The following is a 17,979-nucleotide window of genomic DNA, read 5'->3' as shown; positions in this document are numbered from 1 at the left end:
TCATGAAATGGAATATGTAGAATTTAGGCCAAAGGCCAAGCGATGGAGCCCATGAGGTCATTCAGCGCTTTAAAGGAAATTCTGAGTAGTTACAAGCTGTTTTAAAGGAAGGAAACCTCGCAGTTGCACTATGAAACTATGGTCAGGAGAGGGTGGGAAGAAAGATGGTGGGAAGTAAGATGGTGGAAAAAGACTAAGGGATGGGGGCCGGAGCTAGTACAATAAGAGGACGAAAGGGGTTGCAGGATTGCAGCTAGTTGCCAAAAGGACCTTCAGTAATGCCTACAGTCCACCGCATTAGGTGCATTAACGGCACTACATCGTAAGGGACGTTTCACATTAATCCTATATGTAACGTTCTGTTTTTAATGGCATTTTTAGGCTGCTTGACCGTCCATATGTAGGTGCCACGAAGCAACTGGTGGTGGTAGCTACATATATAAATATATGTATAAAATATATATATATTATTAATATCTATATATATATATATATATATATATATATATTGCCTTCTCACTTTGGCCTAATAACCTAACCTGTCACGAAAGACTTCAGAGAACTGTAGCAAATGCTTCACCTCCTTCATCATATCTGGTGTTACTGTGGCCCCATAGAATTCTATTGCCCTATGCGGATTATTTTCGGGCATTAGTCCGTCAGGGGAGCAAAGCACCATTCATACTGCAGATAAGTTGAGCTTACCTTTTACGAACCTACAACATAATGTTTGGGGATCCAAGTCCTTGTCAGGCCAAGGCGTCCCTGTTAAAAGGATCTTTGATTTGCTCTTAATTAAAAAAAAAAAAACAGCGGAAATAGACCTAAAGTACCATGAAAACATTCCAAGTTGCCCTGGGATAGGTTAGGTTATGTGGAGGATAAGTTGAGTGGCATCCCTGTTATAAGTATCTTTTATTTGCTCTTAATTAAGGAGCAACCAGCGGAAACAGGCCTAAAATGCCATGATAACATTTCTACAAGGTTAAGAGCAAAATATATGGAAACTGGCACCGAAAACAATGCACCAACACCTACAATCAACCAGTTTGGTTGTATATAGTACTAGCCTAGCAAAGTAGCATGATCACTTCTTATGCAGGAGTTGAACCTATCCGGTAGCCTACACTGCAATAAAAACTAAAGTATTACCTGTTTTCCCGAATAAAAGTGTGTAGAGACAACCGAATTTTTCCCAGCGGTTTGTCAATGAATCAAAACGCACTGGACACATGACACAACACCATTTACGAAACGTTACGTCAGTTACCAAGATTCCCTTCCGTTCCGGCTGCCATGATGCCATCCTTAAGTTCCAGTCAATGACGTCATCAAAGAACGGGATTAAACACATTTCATTCCTATACGACAAAAGCAAATGAGTTCATGACTTATATTACAGAACAATTATACACAAATAGAAACTGAATACCAAATATGAGGCCCCATAATCTCTACTTCCTTTAATAAAACTCTTCTGTATGTTTTGGAAAAAAATGCGCAGAGATCGTTTTCAAACGATTGTTTTCATAAGAGAATTATCACGAAAATATTTGTGAAACAGAGTTCTTAACGGTCTGCATTGTCAGTCAATACTTAAAAATCTTTTTTGAAATGCATTATGCAGACAAATGGGGTTTTGAACCACATAAGAGCAGGATTAATCCTAGTGTAGAGAATGCTCGTTGATTACCAAGGTTATTCTCCTAAACATTCATGTTCAAACATCAGAGATTGTACCAACATACAATTATTTGATATTTACGTTTCTGACAAAGTTGAGTTTACCCATGCATTATCCTTTTTTTCTATCTGACTTTCCTGAAAAAATACAGATTCGATATGGTTCTCTTGACAGATAAGGGACTATATATATTATATATATATGTATATATATATATATATATATATATATATATATATATATATATATATATATATTTAAACTGTTGCTAACAGCTCTTTTAACCTATCATCAACTTCACCATACACTTCCAGATATTTGGCACTTTAATTTTTCAAAATTGACTGAAGACAAGAAAATATCTGCATTTATGACCGTGCTGAGACGCCGCTGTATAGCTCATTTCGACAGGTATAAAACTATTTTGTAGCACGCCCTTCTGCATTTGCATTGACAGAGAAATACCAGCTGTTATCCGCATTAAATTTTACATTAATTACAATGATGCTTCCTCTAATTGTTTCACCAACATTTGTACTGCCTCTCGTTTTTTGTATCAATTTGTGATCTTCCTGTAATATTCCCTAAATTTTCTTTCTGCTCTCAGCGAATGTTAGCACATCATTATATATCCCCTTGTTTATGACTATCCTGCTTTATTTTTTCAACTTTCAGAAGAATCTAGAAGTGGACCTTTCAGTTTCCCCTCTTATCCATATTGTCTTCGTTCCTTCTGTAGCCTACCACATCTTCAATCACATAATTACTCCATCCATCATCCATGCTGGGTTCTTGAAATCCGGTATTTGGGACTGTGACTGGGAGTAGCCTTCCGTCAACTATCGCCATCTAGCGGGACGATTCTTCAACTTTGCTATCACAGCCACCATGGCTCTTAAAACTTTCTTCAGTGAGTTCCGTAAATTCATTTGTCATTCTGTTGTTTAGATATGCTTGCCAAGGTCTATTAAAAGATCCCAAAATTTAATGTACTGTAGGCTAATACTTCAACTCGATGAACCTTCTCTTCCATATTTGAACTTTAGTACTACTTACATCTTTTTGGGGGGATGGGGAATGGTAGTGTTGTGTTGTTGTCTTACAGATGTGTATGAGTAGTAGCCAAGAGTAACCTTACATATGTAAAGATTCATCAAATTTCGAAGTACCAATAACTGAAATAAACCTAGCAAGTCGATAACAAAGATATTCTTTGTATATTTCCAATTTTCTGCAAAATTTACATAATGTACTAAGACTAAAGTTTATCTATTGCCTTTCTTACTTCCTTCCCACTACTTTTTTTTTTTATGAAAACAGATATATCCATCGATCTTGCTAAATTTTCTGTCACATAAATTGTCTTTCACAGGCAGGGAAAACTATCAAACCCTTTGAATACCTTAAAGCAAGTTTAATTTGGTAAGCTAGATTATTACTTATAGCCCGACAAATCGTTAACCTCTTTTTAGAATTAGTTTGTATAAAAGATTTTCAGCCAATAACCTTCAATCACAGAAGTTAGGCTTAGACAGAGCTATTCACTAAAGTAGGCTACCAAACACATGTTGCTTTTTCTCCTTGTGAATTTTGTAAACATCTTCATATGTAAATATGTCTGACTATAAGTAATGATGGATTCTGATGTCGAGAGAGTAGCTCTCCAGTGTCAGGGATCACTCAATGAATCCGTCAGGGATCACTCAATGAATCCGTCGATGTCTTCTTGCTCTTCTACTTGATAATACGCATGATGCAGTTTTGTTTTCCATTTTAATAACGTCGCTATTTGTAACATCCTTCATTCTCCTTGTCCTCTCTTTCACCATGTCATGTCTTTTGAGGAATGTCGTTTAAAGTTTCTCCTCATTTTTTTTTTCAGTTTATGTAATTTTTATGGTCCTAGCCTAATACATCTTATTCGTTGGGATTATGATGATCTTGAATAATGTCAAGGTTCGTCTTTCACCCATTATGGCTTTGTGAAAATATTAGCACAGATAAATAGTTACTAAAAATTCGTAGTCTTTTTCCCGTTTTGAATATAAAAGAAGCAATAAGATACAGCATTATTTTAGCATACCTTATTAGTTATATGTGTTAAATCTTTTAGCCTAAAATTATAAGTGTATGATATATATATATATATATATATATAATATATATATATATATATATATACATATATATATAAAGCCATATCATAGCAGAATTCATTAAATAGTTATTCTGTCTTGAATTTTATTTCTATTATTATTATAAAATCTATTAATAATAGTTTTCGCTTCTAAATCATGAACTGCCTCTTATTTACAAGTCTCATATAGGTAAATCATTTCTTTTTACAGTTTTTTTTTCAGATTATACTTTTAAAACATTGAAAGGCATTAAGATATTATTTCAAATTTTTCGTTTGCCTATTTCTTTCAGCTGTGTGTAGCTATAGGCCATAGAATTAACAGATGCTCGTCGAGGTACTGTGGTCTCATATCGTATAGCCAGAGTAGTCTCTGATCAGCCTGTTTCCATTTAAACCTTCCCTGAAAATACATTATTCCGTGTTCCACGTCTGGTATTTACAGCACTGAACGAACTCTTGAGCCTGTTGACCGTCGTCCTGGCGCGCGTCTCCCTCGACTTCTCAAATGTGACGTCACCGGACCACATCCGCGCTCTGGAGGACTTTACCATCTACGCCTTCCTCTCCCACCCCTCGACGAGCACCTTCACGCTGAAGCTGAACTCGAAGGCTATGCAAGTAACTCTTACGCTTCTTCGTGGTTTTAGCTCTTTATGCTCTGTCTTCTGCGGCGTTTGCTTTTTTATTTTTTCCTTTTGCATGTGCTTGGAATGCTGCAAACTTGCAAATGAAGTTCCCGAGGACACAAATTAAGCCAAACATTAGCCTACCATCACTTTTTTTTCTTAGACTTATGTCAGCTTGTTCCATATGAATAGGTTTTCATCTTCTGAATAATAATGATGATAGAGTACTGATAATTGATCAAATTCCAATTTAAAGGATTCCAGTAATGTTCAATGATATATACTACTTGCAAATATATTCTACATCCTAGTATAGTGTAGCCTAATATTTTCAACAATTATCAAAATGTAGCATCTTTTTCTTCTTTCATTTTGTAAGGGGATGTCCCATCTAGTTGATCAGCATGGAAAACTGCCCGCAAATATCACGAGCCCAGAAGAAAATATATTTGTTGAAACACAACCCGAGGTAAGCTCATTATGTTAAATACATTTGCAATTACATTTAGCAGAGGGAATGTTTTTTTTTTTACTCATCCTTTGATCAATTCCTGCGAAACTGGAATGTGAGAATAAACCTGGTGGTCCCAGAGAGAGAGAGAGAGAGAGAGAGAGAGAGAGAGAGAGAGAATACATTTTCTTGATGCAAATGCTTGAATTGTTTTTGAAAAAGACTCCTCAGCGCATGATAAGTAAGCACTACATATTCCATATGATTAATACTTACAATATCTTCCATCTCAAATACAGTACTTTGTCGTACAATGAGGTCAGAACAAAATGCTAAATTAAATGCTCTACCCTGATGATCAAGTCGTAACCCCGTTGCTGAATAACCACTGGTTCCATGCAACGTAAAAACACCATATAAAAACAAAACAATCAAGTCATAAGATTAATAGTGTATCTGGTATTATACTGTGCTTTCAGTTGATGCACATGCTTATGTTTGCATATGTATGCATACCTGTGCTTACATAGGTAAGTTCATTTTTAGGTACATATCTTTACAATCTTATTCACTGATAGTACCCAATTAAGTATGACAAGTACGAGCGAGCAAGCAAGCGCCTCAGTGGCATGGTCGGTATGGTGTTGGCGCACCACCTCGGTGGCCGCGAGTTCCATTTTCGGGCATTCCACTGAGGGGTTAGAGATTTGTATTTCTGGCGATAGAAGTTCACTCTCGACGTGGTTCGGAAGTCACGTAAAGCCGTTGGTCCCGTTGCTGAATAACTACTGGTTCCAGGCAACGTAAAACCACCCTACAAACAAAGTAAGAAAGCTGATTGAAAATGTGTAGAAACTGGCCTTTCTGTCAAAATTGAAAGAAGTCACCGACCCTTCCTCGGAGTTCATCGCTCTTTGCCTACTCATTCCAGGAGCCCAAAGTGATTCCAGCGCTGACAGAGGAGCAGATTCGCGCCCGCGTTCCAAACGTCAGCGAAGAGGCCATGGAAATTCTGAGAGTGATCTTCAGTGGCCAGTTTGCGGGTCCTCTCACCCTCGTCCCGTCAGACGATGACTTCGACGACGCCATGAAGATCATGTACGCCCTCAGGACCGGCTGGGATCCTAATCACATTGATCCTGATCCGAAGGTACGTCTGACGTAGCTGTTCCGAGGGAGAATCCCTCTTTCCCTCCCTTCTAGACTGGATCAGTTTCTGCTGTTGGACCAGAATGGCTGGCTGACCATACTATAAGCACAGCTTGGTCCTGTATACAGAATTTCAGACATTGGCCTACCTGTAAGAGGTTTCCGTTCCATTTCAGTAAAGATATTAATTTTTCTTCTTTTCATCACACCATGTTCTCCCTCTTCTTTCTCTTACTTCTGCTCAATGTTACGTTTCTGGTATTTAATAAGAGGCAAATCCCGACTGCAATGAATCTGCCATGTTAAAATCTTGAATGAAAGCCAAAGAAAACGTTTGTATTTGATGGAGAAAATGGACGGGCAGATTGTGCGTTTCCTGAGGGTGAGGTCATTCGTTCATTCAGTTTTCATTCTGATTTCCAACACCATTAAAACTGTCCACACGTAACTGACTACATTTATTTTAATCATCGTTAACTCTTGTTTCTCAGGTGGTACCGATCGACAAGTGGAAATTCCCAGAGGAAATAGAAGAGTATTTTCTCCAGCTGACGAAAGATGAAGACATATCAGGAAGACAGTTCTATAGCCCAGCCTCTCCTCTCCATGTGGCGCCAGAACATCTGAAACAAATGATGGCCACCTCATTCACCCTTCCCAGGAACCATGGTACTACGAAGTCTCTCTCTCTCTCTCTCTCTACTTTGTTATTTTTCAAGGTGGTTGAAAGCAGTTGTAAAAGAGAATTAGTGTGCATTTGCACTTGATCATTTCATTGAACAAAACTAGGTCTTTACTCTGATTTTACGGCAATAAATTACATCTTGCAGTGGTGGTACTTTGCACTGATGAATTTATTGATTTTTTTTAACTTTAATTTTTCTGAGCTAATTTCAAAAATCAGAAAATAAAGCAATGAAGTGACCTGACTGAACATACATATAGAATTTCTCAAATAATGGCCACAATAGACATTAAAGTTTCTTTAGTCTTCCATGTGGCACAGCGTAGCTTACCATGAAAATAGTTATTTTCAAATTAAGTTATAACTGTCTATGTTCTTTGCTCCTCTACCTCACGCAGATTCATCCGGGATTCATAAACTGTCAGTAGCTCTTTATCTCACGAAGAAATTTGACTCCTTCGGGCTGATGGTGGTCGATCACGTCTTTTCCGCCGTTGAATACTTCTTTTGGGTGAGTTTTCCTGACCATTCCTGCCCACGGTCTAGGTAGATTTACAATTGTTGTCTGAGAAGTATGAAAACAGAATAGCAATTTTCCTACTTCCAAGGAATTTGGTTTTATTATTCAGCTTCCGTGAAAAGACCATGAATGTCCTTTTTAGATGGTTGATTTCATTTCTAAGTACAGAATCTCCATGCGACAGGATATTGAACACAGCCGAAATTAATTCATATTTCTTCAAAGCGAACATCCAAAAATATGCGAGGAAATCGAGAAGTAATAAGTCATTGTGGCTATTGTGTTGTCTTTATTTGTGTCTGCTTTCCAGTTTGACCAGGATCTGCAGGGAGTGAATGTCATCGGCGTTTTGGCGGGAACGAATTGGGGAACGCCGCAAGACAAACCCATCATCATTGGGGCACATTTTGACACTGTACCAGACACTCCGGGACTGGACGACAATGGCTCAGGGTTAGCGGCATTGGTGGAGGCTGCCCGGGTCCTCACCTCCAGCGGATGTTCCTTCGCTCACTCCATCTTCTTCGTAGCCTTTGATCTGGAGGAAGTCGGTAAGATTTTCATTTATTACAATGATGCTAATGGTAATACTAGAAATTTTATTATTACCATACCATATTTCAGGGTTATGCTAATTTTCTTAATCCAGTTTGCCTATACAGGCATTCCCCGGTTATCAGCAGGGGTTTCGTTCCCTGGGGTGTGCCGATAAGCAAAAACCACCATTAACTGAAACTAAGTGATTTATGGCGCTTATGGCGCTGATAACCAGATATCGGTGCCATAAGCACCCTTATGGCATGCCATAAGCATCTTTATGGCGCCATAAGCACCCCTATGGCACGCCATAAGAACCCTTATGGTGCTGATAACCGGAACTCGTCCCATTATGGCACCATAAATTGCCGATATTATGGCACTAGACAAGCCCCATAAAACCGGATCGCCGATAACCGAGTCCACCGATAACCAGGGACTACCTGTACTAAATTAATTCCACGTCTTACCACCTTCAGTACAACTATGAATATGATAATGCTTGTTGCACGTAACAAATCAGTAATAAGAGACCTTACGTGTACAAATGGTGCCATAAAAAATAAAAATTGGTGAATACTTAAGAAGAAAAATTCTATCAATGACATTATCAATACATAATGTATTCTCCATTTTCATATGTTCTTCGTCCCAGCTTTCTTTTAGACATGGTTGATTTCCAGATACATATTATATTTGATGTCATGAGCTTTCTACGCGTGAAAAAAAATGTGCGCAAAGAAATATTTCATTATTAAGAAGTCACTCATTACTGGCGAGGAATGAATAAGCAGAGAATAAGTTGTCTTTATTCATGTATCGTATCCATGTAATGCAGATTCACAAGTAGGACTCCTTTAGACTAACAATTAGGTATAGCTTAACAATTTTGAACTTGCCTCTTCTATATAACATTCTCTCCATCTCGTATTTGTTATTTTTTCCTGACTTGACAAGGGGCACCATGATAGAGGACCGCACTTGCCAGATTTGGCAAGTGAGCCCAAGGTTGCTTACCTGTATGGGCTAGCTGTATTCTTGAACAGTACTATATGTTGGACGGTGGGGGAATGTGCCTTGCATTGCACAGCAAGGAGAGAGTTAGTTGCAGCTTCCTGCTGGAAAGCTGTATGGACGAATAAATCTTCAGAGGTCAGCTATCTCCCTCTAGCCCTCATGTCTCCGTGTTATCGTGACTTCCTTGTTAAGATTTCCAGTCACATTTCACAACGAAACTATCATACATTCACTGTCATTCATTTCATCACAGGAACTCAGGGATCACTCATGTTTGTTAAGGATTACCTCGTCAAGTCCATCATAAAAGAATTTGGCATCGAAGAAGTAACTGGAGCCTTCATCCTGGACTGCATATCCAACTGGGATCCAAACCCGAACAGTCAGGTGAGAGAGAGATGCAGTTTACCTATATGGATGGAAAGTGAACATTAAGTGAATAGTTGTAGGCCTAGTAGTAATATGATGTTCCTCTGAAATATGGTTTATAGTGTAACCGAGGAAATGAAAACCACGAATGAATCTCACTGCATAGTGCTGATCTCACGTTATGTATCCACAACAATTCACACGAAATCATCAAATTCTTCCAGGAGTTTCCTGATCCCTGGGCGTCTTATCTGCCAGGTGTTAACGAGAGCATAGCTCGGCATAATTACACCGGAGATTTCACCGCAGTTGTGTATCGAACGGAAGTAGACACCCATCTAGCCAAGGCGTAAGTGATCTTTAAAACTACTGAGGCTAGAGGGCTGCAAATTGGTACGTTGATCATCTACCCTCCGGTCATCAAACATACCAAATTGTAGCCATGTAGCCTCAATAGTTTATTCTAATTAAGGTTAAAGTTAGCCATAATCGTGCGTCTGGCAACCATATAAACCAGGCTACCACCGGGCCGTGGTTAAAGTTTCATGGGCAGCAGCTCATAGAGCATTATAGGCTACCGAGACCACCGAAAGGTTGATCTGTTTTAGGTGGCCTTCATTATACGTTGTACAGAAAACTCGATTTTTTACATGTTTCTTTCTCGAATAATCTATTAATGGTTTGGTAGAACTAACAGAATGTCTCGCTCAGAGCACATGAGAATTAGCTACTACTCAATTTGCTCTTAGTCTATATCGTATATAGGGTAGCAAAAACTCTAACCGATGAAACAGCAATTTAGCATGTCCTTCGTAATATAAACAAGAAAAACTGTCTTATTTCTACTATAGAAATGAAAAATACTGTATAAAGTGATGAAAGTTCATTCATGCCCTTCATATGTGCATTTCTTGCCTGTCACATAGCAAAACGAGTAATCGCACTACTCAAGAAAGAATAAGAATCACCAATCACATTTCGAATCTTGTGTGTGTGGTACTAAAATGGGACTTCATTTTCTTGAACCAGCGAACAACCAAGAAAGTCATGTCAACCTATTTTCCTCAGATTAAATCGTTATTACCGTGGACTGGGCCATAACAAATACAGACTGGAATTGATGGGCCTGGAAGAACTCGGTTCCAGCGTGCCAAACATATCAGTCTTGAGAAACCACTTCGACTTCATCCGTTCAGATCACGTTCGTTTCTGGTACCTGAACGATACGGATTACGAGAAGTCGATTCCTGCTGTCCTTGTCACGGATATGGGTAAGAAATCACCTCTAGTTTCATTGCACCAGGATTAATGTTGGTAATATTATACTTTGGGGATGGTTCTGAGAATTGGATGAGGGTAATGTAATCTTCAATTATATGGCATAAATGAAAGGACACAAGTAAGCCTTTACTACTGTCCCATAGGTCCGTACCGTGGCTACATGAGAGAATGCTACCACAAGTTCTGTGATAGTCTACAAGAAGGGCTGCAGGACATGGGGATGGTGACGAAAGTGACGCAGGCGGTTGTCTGGGCAGTGGCAGAGCTAGCAGAAGGAAAGTGTGGTCCAAGGGGAAGGCTCTCCATACCAACTCTCTTCAGTTTGATGGGGTCATCGAACAGACAAGATCCAGGTAAGCTCTCGTTGAGACCGAACAGGCAATTGTAAACAACTTGAGTATTTTGACCTATCAAAAGTTTAGGTTTCATTTTTGCTGAGGTTAAGTTTATAGGTGCAGAAGATGCCTAAACGCAACTGTAAATTTTCTAAAGATAATATATGTATTCGCAAAAGTATGAAACAGCAATTCTTCACTTCACAAAATACAAATAGAATAAGATATTTACAGCCAGCGCGGCACTGAACTGTCAGTGAGACCAGCCCTTATAAAGTTAATTTCCAAGTAAAGTAAGCAACTCATATCTATAAGAAGACGTTCAAAATTATGGTTGTCACATTACACAGCATGGACTTCATTTTGTCATGAATCTTCTTTATCTTCAGTCCTATATTTTGCTTAAAATAAATAAGCTGGGCATGATAGGTGGCAACCAGTCGTCATTGGCAAGTGATTCAGAAGATTACGAGGCTCCACAAAAGAAGTTTGAACCAATTCATTTTATTGTGGCAGCTCTTCGTGCAAAAACGAACTAGAAGCCCAGTTTTAAGTAGCCAGTGGTTGGATGGTGTTTAATTTTATTAAAAGATAATCATTCAAATGTATTTTCATTGAATATGAAAAGTTAGCTCTGTTTACTTGTTAAAAAAGTATAAGGTAATGAACAGCAGGAATTATGATGGAAAGTAGAATAAATACATGATCGAGTAGTACATTTTGTAAATAGATAACTATATGAAACTACAAATGCTTTTGATTTTCTCGCACGTTCCATTCCTACCTATTCATACCTAAAGTATGTATTAAACTAAGTATATTGAATTATATAGTCAACAAAATAGGACTCGAAAGGTTAGGAAGTCTTGGTCTAGAGAATGTAGGTCTAGACCGTGGAGGTGGCCAGGAGATAATCCCCCTTGATATCTAAGGGTTAGAAGGCATACGTGATATACCTATACACATCCTTTTCCACATCACCATTATCATTCCTGATCTTCTGCTACTGCTTCAGGGAAAGGGATGACCATCGAATCTGTGCAGACAGCCATGGAGATCCTTCACTTCTTAGGACTACTTCCTTCACTGTCAGCCCAAACGGAACCGTGAAGAGAAAGGCCCTGCACATATTTATAACCTATTCTATTTTTTTTAAGTTTTATTTTAGAATGTGATGAACATTATAAAAATAGAGAATTATTTATTTTTCCAAATTTTATTTTCTATGCCGAAGTGTATGATATGTATACTTATAAAATGGCGTCCAAAACGAATTATATTAAATATATATATATATAATATATATATAATATATATATATATATATAGATATATAATATATATATATATATATATATATATATATATCGTGTGTCTTCTATGTGCACAGGTTCTCACATTGAGAAAGATAAAATGTTCCAGTGTAAGCTAGTCTCAAGTCTAAAAAGCATCTTCCAATTCAAAGTAATTAAGTTTTTTCCTAGAGAGAGATACGAAACTGTATTACAAGTGTTCTTATAACTATGTATTTTGTCCTAATGTCGTATCTAATCAAATAAACAGTTTCGTTGCAGAATATTGAATCAAAGAAAGTAGCATAATAATTCGGCTTGCATTTTAATGTCGCTGATAAATACGCCTGATATCCCGTCCTGCTGGTCAGGAACTATATATATTCTTGGTAACTTTCTCACTTCCTCTCTTTGAGTGAAAACTGGAATTCACATTTTTCAATTGTTAAGTAACTAACTTCTATTTTGTTGCTTATCGATGAAATCTGTTCTGAGTCTATACCTTGACATTGCCAACAAACCTTTCTCAGGTAATACTGCATTATTTATGATTGTACATCTTCACATTTTGCACCTGACTTCAACACCAACTCTTAAAACTAGTTTTGAAAATGTTACGATGAAAAATCAACTGCAACTACACTGATACACTTTCATATAACTATATACACATTTTTAGGAAACATATTTCCTAAGCATCTGTGAACTGAATAAAAATTCCGATGAGCTTGTTCTTTTTTTATCCTCTGAATTCTTTTTCCACAGTTTAAGTTGTTAAGGAAAAAGAAAAATAGAAAAGCAACACGCGCAGTGTATATCTAATACAAAGAGCACGAGAGATTAAATGCATTCTTGTATCCAAATATGAATCTGGATGACGTCACAACATTTCTATGCTGACGAAGTAATTGTCAAGTACGGCTAATTGACCTTAGATACTGTTAAGTGTGACGATAACTCTACTCAGATATCGGTGCAGTATAACAGCTGTAACAAAAAAATGTCGTCATATTCGCTTGTTAAAATCTGATTGGCGCGCAATTTGCAAGGGGATTCCACTAGCACAATGACAACGTTCATCTCGTAGTCTCATGCAGTCTTCCTATAGAGAGTATAGACTATAATATCAGATTTATCATCATGTTTTGATAACCATATATTTTAATCAGGAACCAGCGGAGATATATGTCAGCGTGATTAATAGTAGCCAGGTTTATCATAAAAAAAAAAGACAAACTACGCACATGTCGTACCTTGTCCTTGGGACAGCTAGGAAACGGTGGGCGGAGCAAAGAACCACGGGAGGTCCTAAGGGCACTCGGACTGGGACAGAGCTCGATTTAGTCTGGCGCCTGCCGAATGGCAATGAGATCTTGCTTTCGTCAAGAAAGGGAGTCCTAGGGAAGACTGCATCCTTAGAAAATGAGAACTTTTTTTTGTTTTCATTCATAAGACTTAGTATAATTGCTTCAGCATAATTATGAATTCGTAAATAAGTCTTCTTTTGTGTCATGAAAATTATCCGAGGTTTTTAATAGCCGGAAATAAAATCATTCTTTTTATCAATTCCCCTTCAAAAGCCTGTTGAATTTGCACAGTCAAGTCCTAATGGAGCGTAATATACAGCCAGTTCGTTTGTTTGTGCGTATATGCGTCTATATATCCTCCTAAAAGCTGGGACGGTTCATTTGCTTTACGCCGGTTCCAAAACTTTTGACCGCACCACCGTTTTATGATAAGAAGAAAAACCTATAGATAATGAGAATGAAGAGTTTAGGCGGAAAACCATACTGACAATACTAAGTATGGATATTGTAGGCCAACTATCAACGACAACAAACTTAGGACGATTAGATAAAAAAAAAAAAAAAGCTAAGAATAATCTTAAAAACTGGTAATAGTACTAAGCCACAAACAGAGGTTTATCTGAATCCCGATTCAGTTATTTCGTGATTCTACCGCTGGCGTCGCTAATCTTGTAATGGAGTTTCTTGGGTGTTTTGCTCTATCAGCTGGTAAATTAGAAAAAAAATTAAGTCCGGCATGAGGGAGTGACATAGGAATAATAATTATACCTTAACATTAAAACAGATATCGAATTTTGCTTTTCCAAAGACTTTTCATATCAAAAACTATTGAAACATCAGCAACTTGCTAAAGTGAGCAAAATCTATAATGGCAAATGCGTAAAGCCAGCACTATTCTATTTCAACATATGACGCAAGACCAAAGCAAACCTCAACATGGTTAGCTGCTGGTTCGCAGATAATTAATTTGTAGGTATAACTTTTAGAATGCAAATTGAAAATTGCAAATCTGGACCTATATTTATACACGTATATGTGATATTAAAACATCTCAGATTAATATTCATTTTGACAACCTGCATTATTTGCAAGTGGAATCCATTTTACCCTGGTTATATAGACATTACTTGCATTAAAGCAGCTGGTGAGAGGGTGAAAGTACACAATAATAATTAGGGTAAACCACAAAAACCTATACTCTGTTTTTTTTCCATCTGTCCAACCCCCTGTGGTGTTTGCGTATGGTAACACTGCATGCGTCTCGGGCTTTAGATTGTAATGCTATGTGTAAGTTTTAGGTAAAGAAAAGGATATCTGGGTGTACATTTGCAACTGTAAACTGTTTTAAAATTTTACTGTATGCCAATTACACCGTTAATATTCGAAACAGGATATTGTTATTATTGTTGAATGTAAGCTGAATGTAACTATCTAAAGCCTGGGACCTAGTACCTATTACCATACGCAAACACCACAGGCGGGTGGACAAATGGGAAAAAATCGAGTACAGTGTGTAGGGGTTTTCACCTACGGTATGTGTGCCCCAGGGGGTACGCCAATAGTCTGTCAGGGGTTACCCCTGACAGACCCTTGACACTCGAATGAATCTTGCATGCCGATCTTCAGTATGATTTAGCAAGATCTGCTCCCCGGCCAACTTGGATAGTTAATGAAAACAGTTTCAGCCATTTCATTAACTACCTTTGCAGCTGCTGTAATAATAATGTATTTTGTTTTTGCAGCTCAGTACCATAACCTTGAAAATTTACTGCACAGCCAGAGGTAAATCATTATAAAAAATTGTCTTTATTTTTTATGTAATTCGGTTATGTACTTACTTCCCCTCTGTACAGTTTTTCTGAGTCGGTTTTGTTTTCCACGTTATACGTAAAGGGGGCACTACATTACTGACATTACAAATATAGGTACCCAAAAGGGTACGTGGGGAGGAAAAGGTTGAAAAACCCCTGATCTAATGCATAAGAATATTTGAATAAATAACGTTCAAGACACTTCTATCTAGTCTAGTTATGTAAACACACAATTAAGTAACAGTAACTGCCTATAATGAACCAAGAAATGATCTAATGTCCACTGTAGAACATGCAGGCTTGAGCTCACTGTAATGAGCAGTACCATTAACAACCCATGAAAGCAAAGTACTGTAGTACGCGAGCAGGGTTTTCACCTTCATTGCACTAAGATATAAATAGGACTAGGATCATGAGGAAGTGCAGTAAAAATACACCAAGAATGCACAACAGAATAGAATACATGGTCTATTCTATTTATAAAAAGTAACTGCACTGATGAGTAATTCATACGAGAAAGTTATAGATTATATGAAAGAAGCAGGGCAAAATAGAAAGTCCACCGAAAATAAATGCAGTGAACATTATTAAATGAATAACCTTGCTCTGAAGATGCTGTGGTAGGTCATAAATAGCCTTTGATCTGGACCTTGAGTTTACACAAAGCAAAATTGTGTAGTACTCTCTCGGTAACCTTCTATTTTTTTATTTTTTGCTGCTTTATAGTATAAAATGAGCAAAAAATTTTCGCTTGTCTTTTATAATATTAGCTAGATAACAATCATGCGTCGCCACAATACAGAGATCAATTTAGTTTATAAGCTTTCAATAGTATCGTGATTATGATAAATCAAAACATTTTATTGCTGACTTACAGCTAATATATCCATCCTCATAAGCTTTTCAGCTGTTCTTTGTCTCCGATCTCTAATGATAGCGTAATGCACAAACGTTTTTTGTCACTTCACTCAAGTTACTGACAGCTCACGTAATTGGATTCATGTAATCGTACCTTCGGGAAAGAATGTCATTTTACATTATACCAAACATGAGTATGTTTAATAACTTTTTTTATTTCGATTATTACCTGAAAAGCAAGTCTGAAATACAGTACGTGCTCAACAACACGTAGATGTTGCATGGCAGGACCAATTCCTGTTCTCGTTGCTTGCGCATCTTGACTGGCAACTGAGAATGCAATTAAGCGTCGGCTGCTGTTTTGTTTACAATGTTGACAGGAAGGCCTGGCCTCTTTGCTTCCCTTATTTTACGATGTATACGCGATAGAGTTCCATTTTCTAGTTCGGTTTATTTGACGAAAATTCGAATACGAACGACGCCTGCTGCCAGGTATTCCACAGCAGCTGACAAGACTATAGAAACCGAGAGTGATAAGAATGGACGAATTCCCGATGGTCCAAGCGTCCAAGGAAACAACCCGATTTATACCCAGGACACTGTTTTGGAATTTGTCAGTTCCCTTACACCAGAGCAAAGAGCGGCGGTTTTGGAAGAAATACACAAAGCCCAAGCAACGGAAGCGATGAAAAAGGCTGAAGGTTAGTATGGTAGTAGGGTAAACAACCGCATGGCTTGGATCAACTCACCGACGATCACAGCATGCCACCCTCCTAAAAAGTACTTAGGGTAAAACACCGCATGGCCTGCAGCAGGCTAACGACTATCAATGCATGCCACCCTTCGAAAAAGTACATTATAACGCGTCCTAACACGGGAGATGGGCATCAGTCGCGACTTGATGGTGAGAAGTGGAGGCAAAGACCTCTACTATCCTTTCGAAGTAAGTATTTTCTCCAAAGTTAGAAATTAGGCTAAGGCCAAATTTTAAGATTTAAACAGAGGGTAGTGAAAAGGGTGTCCAACGCAGTGCAAATCTCACCAAAACGCTTTCAAAATTTTTACTTACGCTTAAAAATAGGGTAAAATATCACAGCAGGCCAAGCAGGCCACCTACAATCAATGCTAGCCACACTCCGAAAAAGTACATTATAACGCGTCCTGACACCCGAGATGGGCATCAGTCGCGACTTGTTGTTGGTGAGAAACGGAGCTAAAGACCTCTACTCTCCTTTCGAAGTAGTATTTTCTCCAAAGTTAGAAATTAAGGCCAAAATTTTAAGATTTAACAGAGGTACTGAAAATGGCGCCCACGGCAGTGGAAATATCAAACCAGAACAAGCGTTCAACATTTTTACTTACAACTCGAGGTATTTAGAAGATTGACGCCATCTCGATGTTTACGGAGTAGCTTGTGTCAATAAACTAACCATTTCCTGTGATAAATCCGCACACCACCTGTGCCAACAGACGCTGGAGCACTTTCATCACAACAATCGGAACACGGTCCCTAACCACGACGTTTTTAAACGGGGGGAACTACTGTTTTGGTAGAAGAAGACAATGAAGGCGGGCACTAAGATAATTATTTATATAAATAGTAAAACATCAATATTTTACATATTCATGATGATTAATTTGAAAAATATTAGTTATTGAAAAAGTAACTCGATTCTGACTCAAACTTATGTAATTATTTTTCGGAATTAGAACGTTCTTTTAAGTCCTGTAGTATGACGTCATGACATCTTGACTTTCGTATCTATTGTAAATGAATTGCTATACTCAACTTTCTTGCAGAACAGTTTACAAGTTATTCATGCAGATTGTTATCAGCTATTCATGTAATTGTTATAATCCGTAAGGCACATTTAATATCTTTATTATTTACTTTTTTGATATATGAAGATGTTTTAC

The 17,979-nt window shown here is 37.8% G+C and overlaps 3 protein-coding genes across 6 annotated transcripts in view; 2 read left to right on the top strand and 1 right to left on the bottom strand.

Annotated features, from left to right (window-relative positions):
- LOC135211201 (phytanoyl-CoA dioxygenase domain-containing protein 1-like) overlaps window positions 1-1,314 on the bottom strand; it is an 89,792-nt gene extending 88,478 nt beyond the window's left edge. The window contains exon 1 of the mRNA XM_064244427.1: window positions 1,153-1,314. The gene's annotated coding sequence lies outside the window, so the exon portion shown is untranslated. The remainder of the gene's footprint in view (window positions 1-1,152) is intronic.
- The window catches only part of LOC135211198 (leupeptin-inactivating enzyme 1-like), a 34,339-nt gene extending 22,276 nt beyond the window's left edge, over window positions 1-12,063 (top strand). Inside the window, exons 2-13 of one of the 2 annotated variants that reach the window (XM_064244419.1) lie at window positions 2,360-2,594; window positions 4,267-4,442; window positions 4,830-4,919; window positions 5,833-6,051; window positions 6,542-6,719; window positions 7,134-7,246; window positions 7,566-7,806; window positions 9,063-9,196; window positions 9,403-9,527; window positions 10,247-10,449; window positions 10,603-10,812; window positions 11,810-12,063. In XM_064244419.1, the coding sequence (XP_064100489.1) occupies window positions 2,573-2,594; window positions 4,267-4,442; window positions 4,830-4,919; window positions 5,833-6,051; window positions 6,542-6,719; window positions 7,134-7,246; window positions 7,566-7,806; window positions 9,063-9,196; window positions 9,403-9,527; window positions 10,247-10,449; window positions 10,603-10,812; window positions 11,810-11,904 (1,806 nt within the window). In that variant the 5' untranslated portion in view covers window positions 2,360-2,572 and the 3' untranslated portion in view covers window positions 11,905-12,063. The remainder of the gene's footprint in view (window positions 1-2,359; window positions 2,595-4,266; window positions 4,443-4,829; window positions 4,920-5,832; window positions 6,052-6,541; window positions 6,720-7,133; window positions 7,247-7,565; window positions 7,807-9,062; window positions 9,197-9,402; window positions 9,528-10,246; window positions 10,450-10,602; window positions 10,813-11,809) is intronic. The other variant, XM_064244420.1, reaches the window with a different exon arrangement.
- Window positions 12,064-16,347: 4,284 nt separating this feature from the next.
- LOC135211195 (transmembrane protein 65-like) overlaps window positions 16,348-17,979 on the top strand; it is a 162,811-nt gene continuing 161,179 nt past the window's right edge. For all 3 annotated transcript variants that reach the window (XM_064244417.1, XM_064244416.1, XM_064244415.1), the window contains exon 1: window positions 16,348-16,763. In XM_064244417.1, coding sequence (XP_064100487.1) covers window positions 16,433-16,763 — 331 coding nt within the window. In that variant the 5' untranslated portion in view covers window positions 16,348-16,432. The remainder of the gene's footprint in view (window positions 16,764-17,979) is intronic.

This window comes from Macrobrachium nipponense, chromosome 4 (assembly GCF_015104395.2).
Source record: "Macrobrachium nipponense isolate FS-2020 chromosome 4, ASM1510439v2, whole genome shotgun sequence".
Taxonomy (NCBI): domain Eukaryota; kingdom Metazoa; phylum Arthropoda; class Malacostraca; order Decapoda; family Palaemonidae; genus Macrobrachium; species Macrobrachium nipponense.
This window is presented reverse-complemented; position numbering and strand designations above follow the sequence as displayed.